Source organism: Babylonia areolata, chromosome 12, assembly GCF_041734735.1.
Source record: "Babylonia areolata isolate BAREFJ2019XMU chromosome 12, ASM4173473v1, whole genome shotgun sequence".
NCBI classification, from domain to species: domain Eukaryota; kingdom Metazoa; phylum Mollusca; class Gastropoda; order Neogastropoda; family Buccinidae; genus Babylonia; species Babylonia areolata.
The window spans coordinates 19,946,986-19,959,485 of NC_134887.1; the positions used below are offsets into that span (position 1 = coordinate 19,946,986).

The window sequence follows — 12,500 nt, forward strand, 5'->3', positions numbered from 1 at the left end:
TCAAGAGAACACATGGACACAAGAGTACATGTATACGGACACAAGAGTACATGTATACGGACACAAGAGTACACATGGGCACATGAGAACACATGGATACAAGAGTACATACGGACACAAGAGTACACATTGACACAAGAGAACACACGGACACAAGAGTACATACGGACACAAGAGTACACATGGACACAAGAGTACATACGGACACAAGAGTACATACGTACACAAGAGAACACATGGACACAAGAGTACATACGGACACAAGAGAACACATGGACACAAGACAACATACGGACACAAGAGTACACATGGACACAAGAGTACATACAGACACAAGAGTACACATGGACACAAGAGTACACATGTTCTCATGGACACAAGAGTACACATGGACACAAGAGTACACATGGACACAAGAGAACACATGGACACAAGAGAACACATGGACACAAGAGTACATACGGACACAAGAGTACACATGGACACAAGAGAAAACACGGACACAAGAGTACATACGGACACAAGAGTACACATGGACACAAGAGAACATACGAACACAAGAGAACACATGGACACAAGAGTACATACGGACACAAGAGTACACATGGACACAAGAGTACATACAGACACAAGAGTACACATGGACACAAGAGAAAACACGGACACAAGAGTACATACGGACACAAGAGTACACATGGACACAAGAGAACACACGGACACAAGAGTACATACGGACACAAGAGTACACATGGACACAAGAGAACATACGGACACAAGAGTACATACGGACACAAGAGTACACATGGACACAAGAGAACACATGGACACAAGAGAACACATGGACACAAGAGTACACATGGACACAAGAGAACACATGGACACAAGAGTACATACGGACACAAGAGTACACATGGACACAAGAGTACATACGGACACAAGAGTACACATGGACACAAGAGAACACACGGACACAAGAGTACACATGGACACAAGAGTACATACAGACACAAGAGTACACATGGACACAAGAGAACACATGGACACAAGAGTACACATGGACACAAGAGAACACATGGACACAAGAGTACACATGGACACAAGAGAACATACGGACACAAGAGTACACATGGACACAAGAGTACATACGGACACAAGAGTACACATGGACACAAGAGAACACACGGACACAAGAGTACACATGGACACAAGAGTACACATTAACACAAGAGTACACATGGACACAAGAGAAAACACGGACACAAGAGTACATACGGACACAAGAGTACACATGGACACAAGAGAACACACGGACACAAGAGAACACATGGACACAAGAGTACACATGGACACAAGAGTACATACGGACACAAGAGTACACATAAACACAAGAGAACACATGGACACAAGAGAACACATGGACACAAGAGAACACAAGAGAACACATGGACACAAGAGTACATACGGACACAAGAGTACACATGGACACAAGAGTACATACGGACACAAGAGTACACATGGACACAAGAGTACATACGGACACAAGAGTACACATAAACACAAGAGAACACATGGACACAAGAGAACAAATGGACACAAGAGTACACACGGACACAAGAGTACACATAAACACAAGAGAACACATGGACTCAAGAGAACACATGGACACAAGAGTACACATGAACACAAGAGAACAAATGGACACAAGAGTACACATGAAACACAAGAGAACACATGGACACAAGAGAACACATGGACACAAGAGAACACATGGACACAAGAGAACACATGGACACAAGAGTACACATGGACACAAGAGAACACATGGACACAAGAGAACACATGGACACACGAGAACACATGGACACAAGAGAACACATGGACATAAGAGTACATACGGACGCAAGAGAACGGACACAAGAGTACATACGGACACAAGAGTACACATGGACGCAAGAGAACACACGGACACAAGACAACATACGGACACGAGAGAAAACATGGACCTCGAATGTACGGACGATCCCGCTCTGCATGGGACAGGACTGGAATCCTAGGAAGCCCTGGGCATGCACATGTACAGCAGTGTGTTTGTCCCGTGCTGGGCACTTTGGACCGAGTCAGCAGGTTCAAGAGGGATTAGACTCCATAGTTCTATGTGTTGTTAAAGGGCCTGTAACCTCGGTAAATTCATACATTATGCTCCGTAGATGTGTTGTTAAATGTCCTGTAACCTCAGTGAATTCAGACATCATACTCCACAGATGTGTTGTTAAAGGTGCTGTAACCTCAGTGAATTCATACATTACACTCCATAGATGTGTTGTTAAATGTCCTGTAACCTCAGTGAATTTATACATTATACTCCACAGATGTGTTGTTAAAGGTCCTGTAACCTCAGTGAATTCGTACCTTACACACCGTGTCTTGGGATCGGCATGGAAAGGTGGGGATCTAATCCTCTCCTTCCGCCGTTCTAGCCTTCTCCGAGGAATGGTAAGTCCAACGCCTAACATTCTGCAAAGGATCCAGGCGTATACATGGGTGATTTGATATCGGGGAACAGCCTTGTTCTGTTCAGTCCTCCCCGTCCTTCTTCCTCTCCCTCCTCTTCCTCCTCCTCCCTCCTCCTCCTCCTCCTCCTCCTCCTTCTTCTGTCTGTCTGTCTGTGTGTCTATCAGTAGATCTATCTATCTATCTATCTATATCTATCGTCTATCTATGAGTCTGTCTGTCTCTGTTTCTGTTTGCCTCTGTCTTTATATCTTTCTATTTGTCTTTCTCCCCGTCTTTCTGTCTCTGTCCATGTCTCTCTCTCTGTGTCTCTGTCTCTCTCTCTGTCTGTCTGTCTGTCTGTCTCTCTCTCTCTCTAACTGTGTGTGTCTCTCTGTGTAAATGAACTCCGCACATCTGTTGTCAGAGCTGATCTATACTCGCCGTCTATCTCTCACCTTGAAAACACTTGATACTTGGGCAGAAGGCAGGTTTGAGTGTCATCTGGTGCACGTAGGTTAAAAAGTGTGAACACGTGTGCGTGCATGAGTGGGTGCATGCGCGTGCTGTGTTGTGTGGATGTGTGTGTGTGTGTGTATGTGTGTGCGTGCGTGCGTGTGGAGATGGGCAAAGAGAAAAAGGAATAAAGAATCGAGCAGAAAAAATATACATTTAATGTACTCAGTGATACATCTGTAGAAGTATACATGTATGCAAGAGGAGGGAAAACTATATGTTATTGTATATTTATTTTGTGTGATGTGTATCTTCAACACACAAACTAGTGATGTATGGGGGATGGAAGTGTATTTACAGTGGGTAAAAGAGTAAGAACTGTGCGGATTTTGACATTTTTAGTGGGGTGGGTTACGGGGGTGGAGAAACAAAGTGAAAGCCAAAGTATTCACTACAGCAATAAGATATATGGAAAGAAAGAGCGAGCGAATTCCTAGTGTTTCTTTTTTCGTTTATTTTGCACTTTTTTCCCCTCTCTCACTCCTTTTTTCCACCTTATGGCCCAACCTTTTTTTTTTTCTCTCTTAAGTTTTCTGACCCTGGCTAAAGTGATATCGGAATGATCGATCATTTCCTGTAGATTTACACACACACACACACACACAATATATATATATATATACACACACACACACACACACACACACACATACATGTACTGACACAAGCTTCAGTGAAAACCGGTTCCACCACTGTTTCGAGAAAATTCGCAGTTCCCATTACACTTTCACACACACGCACGTACACATACGAACACATATGCGCGCGCGCACTCACACACACACACACACACACACACACACACACACACACACACACAAACACACACGTGTATGCATGCACACATACACACGCATTCACACACATACCCATGCATTCACCCTCACACACACACACACACACACACACACACACACACACACACACACACACACACACACACACACACACACACACACACACACACGGCATTTTTGTTGTTCTGTCATCCTTCCTTTGATCAAAACAATTATTTTAGTTTTAACAAGTGCTTACGAGCCAGCAACCTGACTCTTTACACACTAGCACTGAGCTAATATTGTATAATTTACATTTCATGTAAGAACGCAGACACCCTCGCACTGGAGAGAAAGAGAGAGAGAGAGAGGGGGGGGCGGGGGGGGGGGGGGGGGGGACCCAAGTTTCGGGACAATAGCCTCTACCCAGTCTGCCTGTCTGTATAGATCTCTCTCTCTCTCTCTCTCTCTCTCTCTCTCTCTCTCTCTCACTCTCTCTCTCTTTCTCTCTTTCCTCCGCCCCCTTTCTTTTATATCGTTTCGAGTCTTCCATTCGGCATTGTCTCTGTGTCTGCTTCTCTGTCTCTCTCTCTCCCTCTCCTCCCACCTCTCTCTCTCTCTCTTTCTCACTATCTCTCTCTCTCTCTCCCTCTCCTCCCACCTCTCTCTCTCTCTCTCTCTCTTTCTCACTATCTCTCTCTCTCCCTCTCCTCCCACCTCTCTCTCTCTCTCTCTTTCTCACTATCTCTCTCTCTCTCTCCCTCTCCTCCCACCTTTCTCTCTCTCTCTCTCTCTTTCTCACTATCTCTCTCTCTCTCTCTCTCCCTCTCCTCCCCCCTCTCTCTCTCTCTCTCTCTCTCTCTCTCTCTCTCGACCCCCCTCTCTCTCTTTCTCTCTCTCTCTCTCTCCCCCCCCTCTCTCTCCGTCGTTTTCCTTCCTGCTCCAACCTCTCTCATTCTTCATCCCCCCACCCTTTCTCTCTCTTCACCCACCTCTCTTTCAGTCCCTGTTCTTTGTGTGCATACATGTTTGTGTGTCTCTTTCTCTCTGTCTCTCTATCTCTGTCTCTCTGTGTCTCTCTTTCTCTCTCTCTGTCTCTGTCTCTCTCTCCCTCTCTCTCTCCCTCCCTCTCTCTCTCTCACTCTCCCTCATTCCCCCCCCCCCCCTCTCTCTCCCTTTCTCTCACCCTCATTCCCTCCCTCACCTCTCTCTCTCCCTCACCTCACCCCCCTCTCTCTCCCACCCACCGTCATTCCTTCCCTCCCCCCCCCTCTCTCTCTCTCTCTGTCACCCCGAAATAGCATGGAAGAATAGACAGATAATGTTTGCGTCCAGTGTACACCCAATACCCATGCTGTGGTGTTTTGTGCTTGTTTGACAATGCTTTCCACCTGCTCGGTTCGTCGCGCGGTTGAAACACAATGGTTTCTGACTTGATTCTTGTCTTAACATTCGTCACATTCTCTCGCGTGTTGTTTGAATGAATTCAGCTATTGCTCATTGTTGAGCTTGTTTGAATATATATGTAAATACTGCCTTTAATGCTTTCTGTCCGGTTGAGACGGGGTGCGTTTAATGTGTTGGTTTTCGGATTAATTAACATTCAGGTGTGTGTGTGTGTGTGTCTGTGTGTGTGTGTGTGTGCGTGCATGCTTGCTCTGTGTGTGTGTGTGTGTGTGTTATGTGTGCGTTCGTACATGCTTGTTCTGTGTGTGTGTGTGTGTGTGTGTGTGTGTGCTTGTTTATGTGCTGCGGGAGTGAATGTGGGTGAGTCCGTCCAGACATGATGATCAAAATATATATATCGCTATCTCGTGCGTGCGTGTATTACTGCAGTATCACACACATAGCGGGGACTGTGAAGTATGTACAGTAGATCTGTACTGAGTTACAGCTTGCTCTGTGTGTGTGTGTGTGTGTGCACGCGTGTGTACCTGATTATGTGGTGCGGGAGTGCATATATCCATGGGTGAGTCCGTCCAGACATGATGATCAAGTGCTGTCTTGCGCGCTCGGGTAATAATGCAGTATCACACACATACATACATACACATTGCGGGGACTGTGAAGTGTGTACAGTAAATCCGTACTGAGTTACAGCTTGCTCTCTCTCTCTCTCTCTCTCTCTCTCTCTCTCTCTCTCTCTCTCTCTGTGTGTGTGTGTGTGTGTGTGTGTGTGTGTGTGTTATGTGGATGTGCGTGAAGTGTGTACAGTAAATCTGAATTAGTTACAACTTGGTTTTTACGTTCACGTCTCTATCACGATTTATAGCCTTTGAGGCACAGGCCTATATATATATAGGTATTATATTTATAACCAGACCAGCTGGTATGGTGGAGAGGTTAAGGTAAAGTGTCACATAGTCTTTTGGCTCTATTTACGTTCAGGCATGGGACAGTTTTAATTTATTCCCACAGTATAAAGGGCTCGGCTATACACGAAACTCCGTATCGGCGACACAGAGCAGTGCCCCTGCAGAACAGGCAGCCAGACAACAGAACATCTGCTACAGTCTTGTCCGTCCACAAAGCGCTCCGAGAGAAAACCTGGCCCGACCCGATCCCAGCGGCGCCCGGAAGCTCTATGGAGGACTGGAGGACCTGCGACGTACTGCTGCCTTCGTTGAGGAGACGGGGGAATCCATGTGATAAATGACGAACGAGACAACAAGGGCTCGGCATAGGAAGGCGGGACCCAGTCCTCTCCTCTGTGTATAATATATCTCTAATACAACACTAACTCCACCACAACGACACGACAACACATCGACACAGACAGAAAGGAAACTGGGTGCTGAAACTTTGAAAAAGCACGATGCATACTCAGGCTTGTTGTAGCTCAAGTTTCTAACTTTCAAGACCAGGTAGGTGCTGTATTTTGTCTTGATTCTTGAATTATTTGAAATAAATTGCTGGGAGGGCGCGGGGGGGGAGGGGGTTATTTTTTTCCGGCAATATTAAATTCAGTGTACCTGGCGGAATCGAACCCAAGACTTAAGAATACGTGGTCATCGCTCTACCTGGTTTGCTTTACCCCGTTGTCGCTGTGGAAGTATATTGTGCAGACTTCACGACGGCTTATTTCTTAATAATGGTGACAGCTTTGTTTGTTGTTGTTTTTTTGTTGTTGTTGTTTGTTGTTTTTTTGTTGTTTTTTTCCTGCGCACGTTTTGGGGGGATGATCGCTGATGATGAAGTCAGCACATAGCTCATCTTTATTAATAAAGCAGGCAACACCTGTGCTTACAGATTGCAGGTAGTGGTCGTTTGATGGTGGATCCTTTCGTCCGTCTCTCTGTCTGTCTGTCAGTGTCACACACATACACACATACACACGCACGCACGCACGCACGCACACACACACACACACACACTCACGCACACACACATACACGCACGCACACGCGCGCGCGCACACACAATGCGACATGGACGGAAGCACGACATTTACAGTAGTTTATATCATCATACAGCATCATTACTCGAATGCCGCCAGTTATGTACGCAATAGCTAATTAAGTAGACCTTGCCCTAATTAGCACAACAGGAAGAGCAAACACACACACACACACACACACACACACACACACACATGCACGGACACGCTTTTGAGAACGCGTATACGTACTTTTACGCACACAAAACATAGCAAAGACGCTCACACACACAAATATGCACGCATGCCTGGACACACGTACACAAATGCACACACTCACGCGTTTACGAATACGTGCATTCATACGTGCTTTACTCTCGCACATACACGCACGCATTCATGCACACACAGATAGAGAAAGAGAGGAGGCGCAGAGAGAGAGACGGGGGGAACGAATTGATGTGTGTGTATGCGTGTGTGTGTGTGTGGTGACAATCGTAATTTTTAACGGCCTTGGAGACTCGGACTCGGAAAGCGAGTCAAGCCCAGCGTATACCTGTCTGGGGCGTTGTGTGCTCAGACAGACGTTAAAACGGCAGCAACCCACACAACTGCGCTTTGTGCACGAAAGAAAAAGATTTTTTTTTTCCAAAGACAGAAAAAAAAAAGTTCCGTCCTTGTAGTGCGGAGAGAGAGGCCTATCACTCACCCAGCCCCGACAATGAAGCCGCGCGACAGCTGCGTGGAGGGGAGCATGTATACATGTACACAACAGCACGCGTCGGAAAGCAGTCTGTCGGGTTGTTTCTTCTTCTTCTTCTTCATTTGTAAGCTGTGCGTGTAACCGAGCGAGGGGTTTATTTAGGAGCTCCTGTAACTTTTTCGGAACATGATTCTTCAGTCTGTCGAGCTGGAAGTTTGACATACGTTTTGTGGGACAACATTGCATGGGTGGATGACGGTGGTGAATTTTTGGTTATTGTGGTTGGTGTTTGTTCCTTTTGGGGTTGGAGATTATATAAAAAAATAATAATAATAATAACAATAAAAGTTTTGGGATACTTTACAGTGACGGAGCAGACGACAGTTTTGAGAAAGTCGATTCGTTACAGTCTGTGTGTGTCGAGGTAAGATGATTAGGTTTAAAATGGTGTGGTGCGTGTGTGTAAATGCGAAGAAAATTGAGATCGGTTTATTTTCGTCTAAATTTAATTACGGTTTCTGTTTGTTTGTTGGGCGTTCCTTTGTCAGTGTGTTATGTTTTGGAATTGGTACGGTATCATTGTTTATGAATACGCGTATTAAGTGACGACTGCTAGTGCTTGTCATGTATATCAATATCATATGTATCGTAGGCGGTTTTTTGTTGTTGTTTTGCTTTTTTGTTGTTGTTTTATTTTGTCAGCCCGCCGGTGAGAACAATATATGATAAAGGAGATTGACGCTTATACCACCTGGACAGGACATTCACATCAAAAGATACACCACTTTCACTGATATCTTATCCTACTTTACTAACAATATTTTGTTTTTAATTTTGACGCTGATGTGTTATGTTTATTTGTTAACTTTTTCCTTTCCTTTTGTTGTTATTGTTCTTTGCATCCAACACACAGTCTCACACAGTAAGAAATGGAAAATGGTGTCAAGAGCTTGCAGAGACTGTTTGTTATCGCTGTGTTGGTGGAAATCAGTTGGCTTGTAATTGTTCAGAGTGCAGTGCGTGTATGCGTTAGCTTGAAGGAGGAAATGGGTGAGAGGGAGAGAGAGAGGCGTTACATTGACTGCTGGAGAAAGAAAAGGGGGAAAGAGACAATGAGACTGTGAGGGAGAGAGAGGGAGATGGAATGAGAAAGGCGGGTAAAGACTGCAGGAGCAAAGAGGTTGTGTGTGTGTGTGTGTGTGTGTGTGCACCTGAGTCCTGTGTGTGTCTTCTGTGTGTGCGTGCTTGCATGCCAGTCCTCAGTGCGTGTCCGTGCGTGTGTGTATTTGTATGCATGCGTGTCTGTGTGTGCAATGCATGCGTGCTTGTGTGTGCAATGCATGTGTGTTTGTGTGCGTGTGTGCGTATACTTTGTTTTTGTGTTTGTATGTGTGTGTGTATTTCAGTGTGTGTGTATGCGTATTTGCGTGTGTGTGTTTGTGTGAAAACTATCGGTTCAAGGCTTTCTTTACCTTCTTTTTAAGCACTCAGAACGCAAGATTTCTGTGCAGCACTTCCTTACTTTGAATTTCTGTCTTTGTCAGATTTTTTTTGTTTTTTTTATAGTGCAAAAATTTCAGTGTATAAAGGTGGAAGAAAAATCAGCAGAAAAAAATCAAACTTCTCTCTTGCCTTGCCCTCCCTCCCTCCTTTCTCTCCCTGTTCTCTCTCTCTCTCTCTCTCTCTCTCATTGTAAAGCGTACGCTGTTATTCGTGAAAAGTGTTCTGTCTTTAAGTTTAAAACAGGTTCCGCAAAGAACGAAGATTTGTTTAATGTACTTAATGTACACCAGGAAAATCCAATCTGGTCACTTGCAAAATGTGTTGCCGAAGCACATAACCTTCGAAGAAAACGGACAAATATCACTAACTGTTGTTCATAGAGAAATTGAATTTGTGTAGACTGCTATACAGTGTGTGAAGAACGTTTTGTCCTGTTCTGCAGATATAATAATATATTTGGATTTGCTCTTATCACACGTGTAAATTGGATGGTCGAAATTATGTATCGATTGATTTTCACATATTGTATATTTTGATTGTCTTCATTTAAAAAAAAAAACTATTTTGTTGTGATTGTACCCCCATGTCATTAGGGCTGTTAAGCTATTGACATTAAAAGGGTTCTGAGTTCTGTCTTTCTTTATCACTCCATCTGTGTGTGTGTGTGTGTGTGTGTGTGTCCCCATCTCTCTCAGTCTCTCTCTCTCTATCACTGTCTGTCTCTCATTCTCTCTCTCTCTCCCTCTCTCTCTCTCTCTCCCCCCCCTCTCTCTCTCTGTCTCTCTCCCCTCCCCCTCTTCCCCCCCTCTCTCTCTCTGTCTCTCTCTCTGTGTCTCTTCCCCCTCTCTCTCCCTCTCCCTCTCTGTCTGTCTCTCTGGCCTCGTACCTCCCCGCCTTCTCTCTCTTAGTCTCCTCCACTTTCTCTTTGTGTGCGAATGAACATTCTGTCTGGCTTGTCGTCTCAGCTGTCAACAACAAATTGCAAACCAGGCTTACAGTTTCTGAATGAGTGCGATCTTCCATGTCAAGAGCTTCGTGACCTGAAGTACAGGAAAGTCTGCTGCTGAAGTATATATGTAATATATTTACTGTCTCATGCTAATACTTCTATATAATATACTTTTACATAATATATGCTGTCCACCATTTGACAATCGGTTGATACCTTTGGACTTCGTTTGTTTCTGCCTCAGACAAGTGGGAGCTCGTTTATTCTGTGTGGTTGTCTGTAAGTGTTTATCAATGTCTCTGTCTCTGTTTCTGTCACACAGACACAGACACACACACACACACACATATATATATATATATATATATATATATATATATATATATATATAAATGCATGCACGAACAATCACACTCAGTACAACCACCACCACCCTCCCCACAGAGAGAGGTGAGGAACCCCCAACCTCCCACGTGCGCGAGTCGCCGACGTGCCCGTCTTCATTGAGCTCACGTGCAACACAGCACAGCACGTACGCACAGCGTGGCTGCATGGCTCGTCAGACAGACGACAGTCTGATCAATGAGGGGAGGTCATATCGGCGTCGGTTCGGTGAGAGTTTGACGCTGTGAAATCCAGAGTCACACTCCTGGCGTTTGGTTTAGCGTCGCTGCACATGTGATCGAAGAATGCTCTCTCTCTCTCTCTCTCTCTCTCTCTCTCTCTCTCTCTCTTTCTTTATGAGGTGGGGATGTTTTGGGGAGTGAATTAGGTTTATCATAATAATTCATTGCAACGTTTTCCCAGAGCTTGGTAGAAGAGAAAGTATCGCAAATACCCATACATGTGTAGGCCATTGCACTCTTATGGTGCAGAAATTCTTAGGTCCTTTCGGACATGTCCTGCTTTGAATGATAGGCTTGGCCAGCCTGTCAGATCAACCAGCTGCTTGAACGCCTATGGTTCGTTCCTCCAACCTGATCTTTGTGGGAGGAAGGAGGGAAGGGTAGAGGAGTGATAGTAGGGAAGTGGCAGTGGGATATGGTGGGTGTGGGGGGTAGGAGAGGGCAGGGGGGGTTGAGAGAATTGGAAAGGAGAGAGGTGGAGAAAGAACGTGTTGGCAATTATTGGTTGCTTGATCGGCATTGATTATTTCATAGCTTTGGTTGTCGTTCGGTTTAGTGTGATGCGATTTGTGTGCATAGCCAGCAGCGCTTTTTTGTTTGCTTTGTTTGGTTCGCACAATAACTGTTGTGTTGGTGGTGTGTTTGGGTTCTTGTTGATTTGAGTGTGCAATTTATTGTTGCTTTTGTTGCGTGGTCACTGTTTCTGTGTTGTTTCATAATTATTATTGAGAATGAATGGTTGTAATAATAATTGTTAATAGGCCTATTGCCGGCATGTTATTCTTATTATTGTTGTTTTTGTTGTAAGTGTGTATGTGCTTGTTTGCGTGTATATGTGTGCGTTTGCGTACGTTTGCGTGCGCATGTGTACGTTTGCGTGTGTATGTGTGCATACATTTAGCATGTTTACTTCCTTTCCCCCCATCCCAACCCCATTCTTATTCACATCATTCACGTACACACAACAGTGAATTATATTTCGACAATCCCTATTGTGATCAGTAGAATACCCCAAGGTTTCACACATAATGAAAATTCTAATCGCATTTCCACACTGTATGGCGTGCCTCAAGTAGGAAATACTGAAAGAAGAACGTAATTGATATTTCCAAGTGATACAGGAGCCCAATCAGGGGGGCGGGGGGGGGGGGGGGGGGGGGTACGAGCGTCGCCTCCCGAGGTGTCCCAGCACGAGGCAGGAAAAAGGGGGAGTGGCAAGTCTTCTCTTGGCGGTGGGGACTCGCTAGGCACGTACTCTCAAGTGAAGCCGTGCCCGGCCGTTACCCTGGTCCCCACTCAGAGACGGCCCTCAGGGGCTTCATTGCTGTTTCCCCTCCTCCCTCCACTGCCGACCCCCCCCCCTCCCCCACCTCCATCTGTGGGGGAGAAAGTTTTGGTTCCGGGAGGGAGTGTTTGGGGGGAGGGGGGACCTCTACTTTGCCCACCCCGGGCCAAGCCACCGCAGTCTCCCCACGGGAGGGGATTCAGGGCGCGTGGCCACCTGCTCTGCAGGTCTTCCCGCTATCTGGCCGGTCTCCCCTGCCGGCGGTTCCGGGCAGTC

General features: G+C 45.6%; 2 protein-coding genes across 9 annotated transcripts in view; one reads left to right on the top strand and one right to left on the bottom strand.

The window, feature by feature from the left end:
* LOC143288433 (FACT complex subunit SSRP1-like) overlaps nucleotides 1-7,929 on the bottom strand; it is a 52,327-nt gene extending 44,398 nt beyond the window's left edge. The window contains exon 1 of the mRNA XM_076596918.1: nucleotides 7,868-7,929. Coding sequence (XP_076453033.1) covers nucleotides 7,868-7,914 — 47 coding nt within the window. The 5' untranslated portion in view covers nucleotides 7,915-7,929. The remainder of the gene's footprint in view (nucleotides 1-7,867) is intronic.
* Nucleotides 1-12,500, top strand: part of LOC143288432 (uncharacterized) — a 106,236-nt gene that overhangs the window by 5,570 nt on the left and 88,166 nt on the right. Inside the window, exon 1 of one of the 8 annotated variants that reach the window (XM_076596913.1) lies at nucleotides 7,894-7,985. The exons of 5 other annotated variants lie outside the window; for them this stretch is intronic. The gene's annotated coding sequence lies outside the window, so the exon portion shown is untranslated. 2 more of the 8 variants (XM_076596910.1, XM_076596914.1) reach the window with 2 other exon arrangements.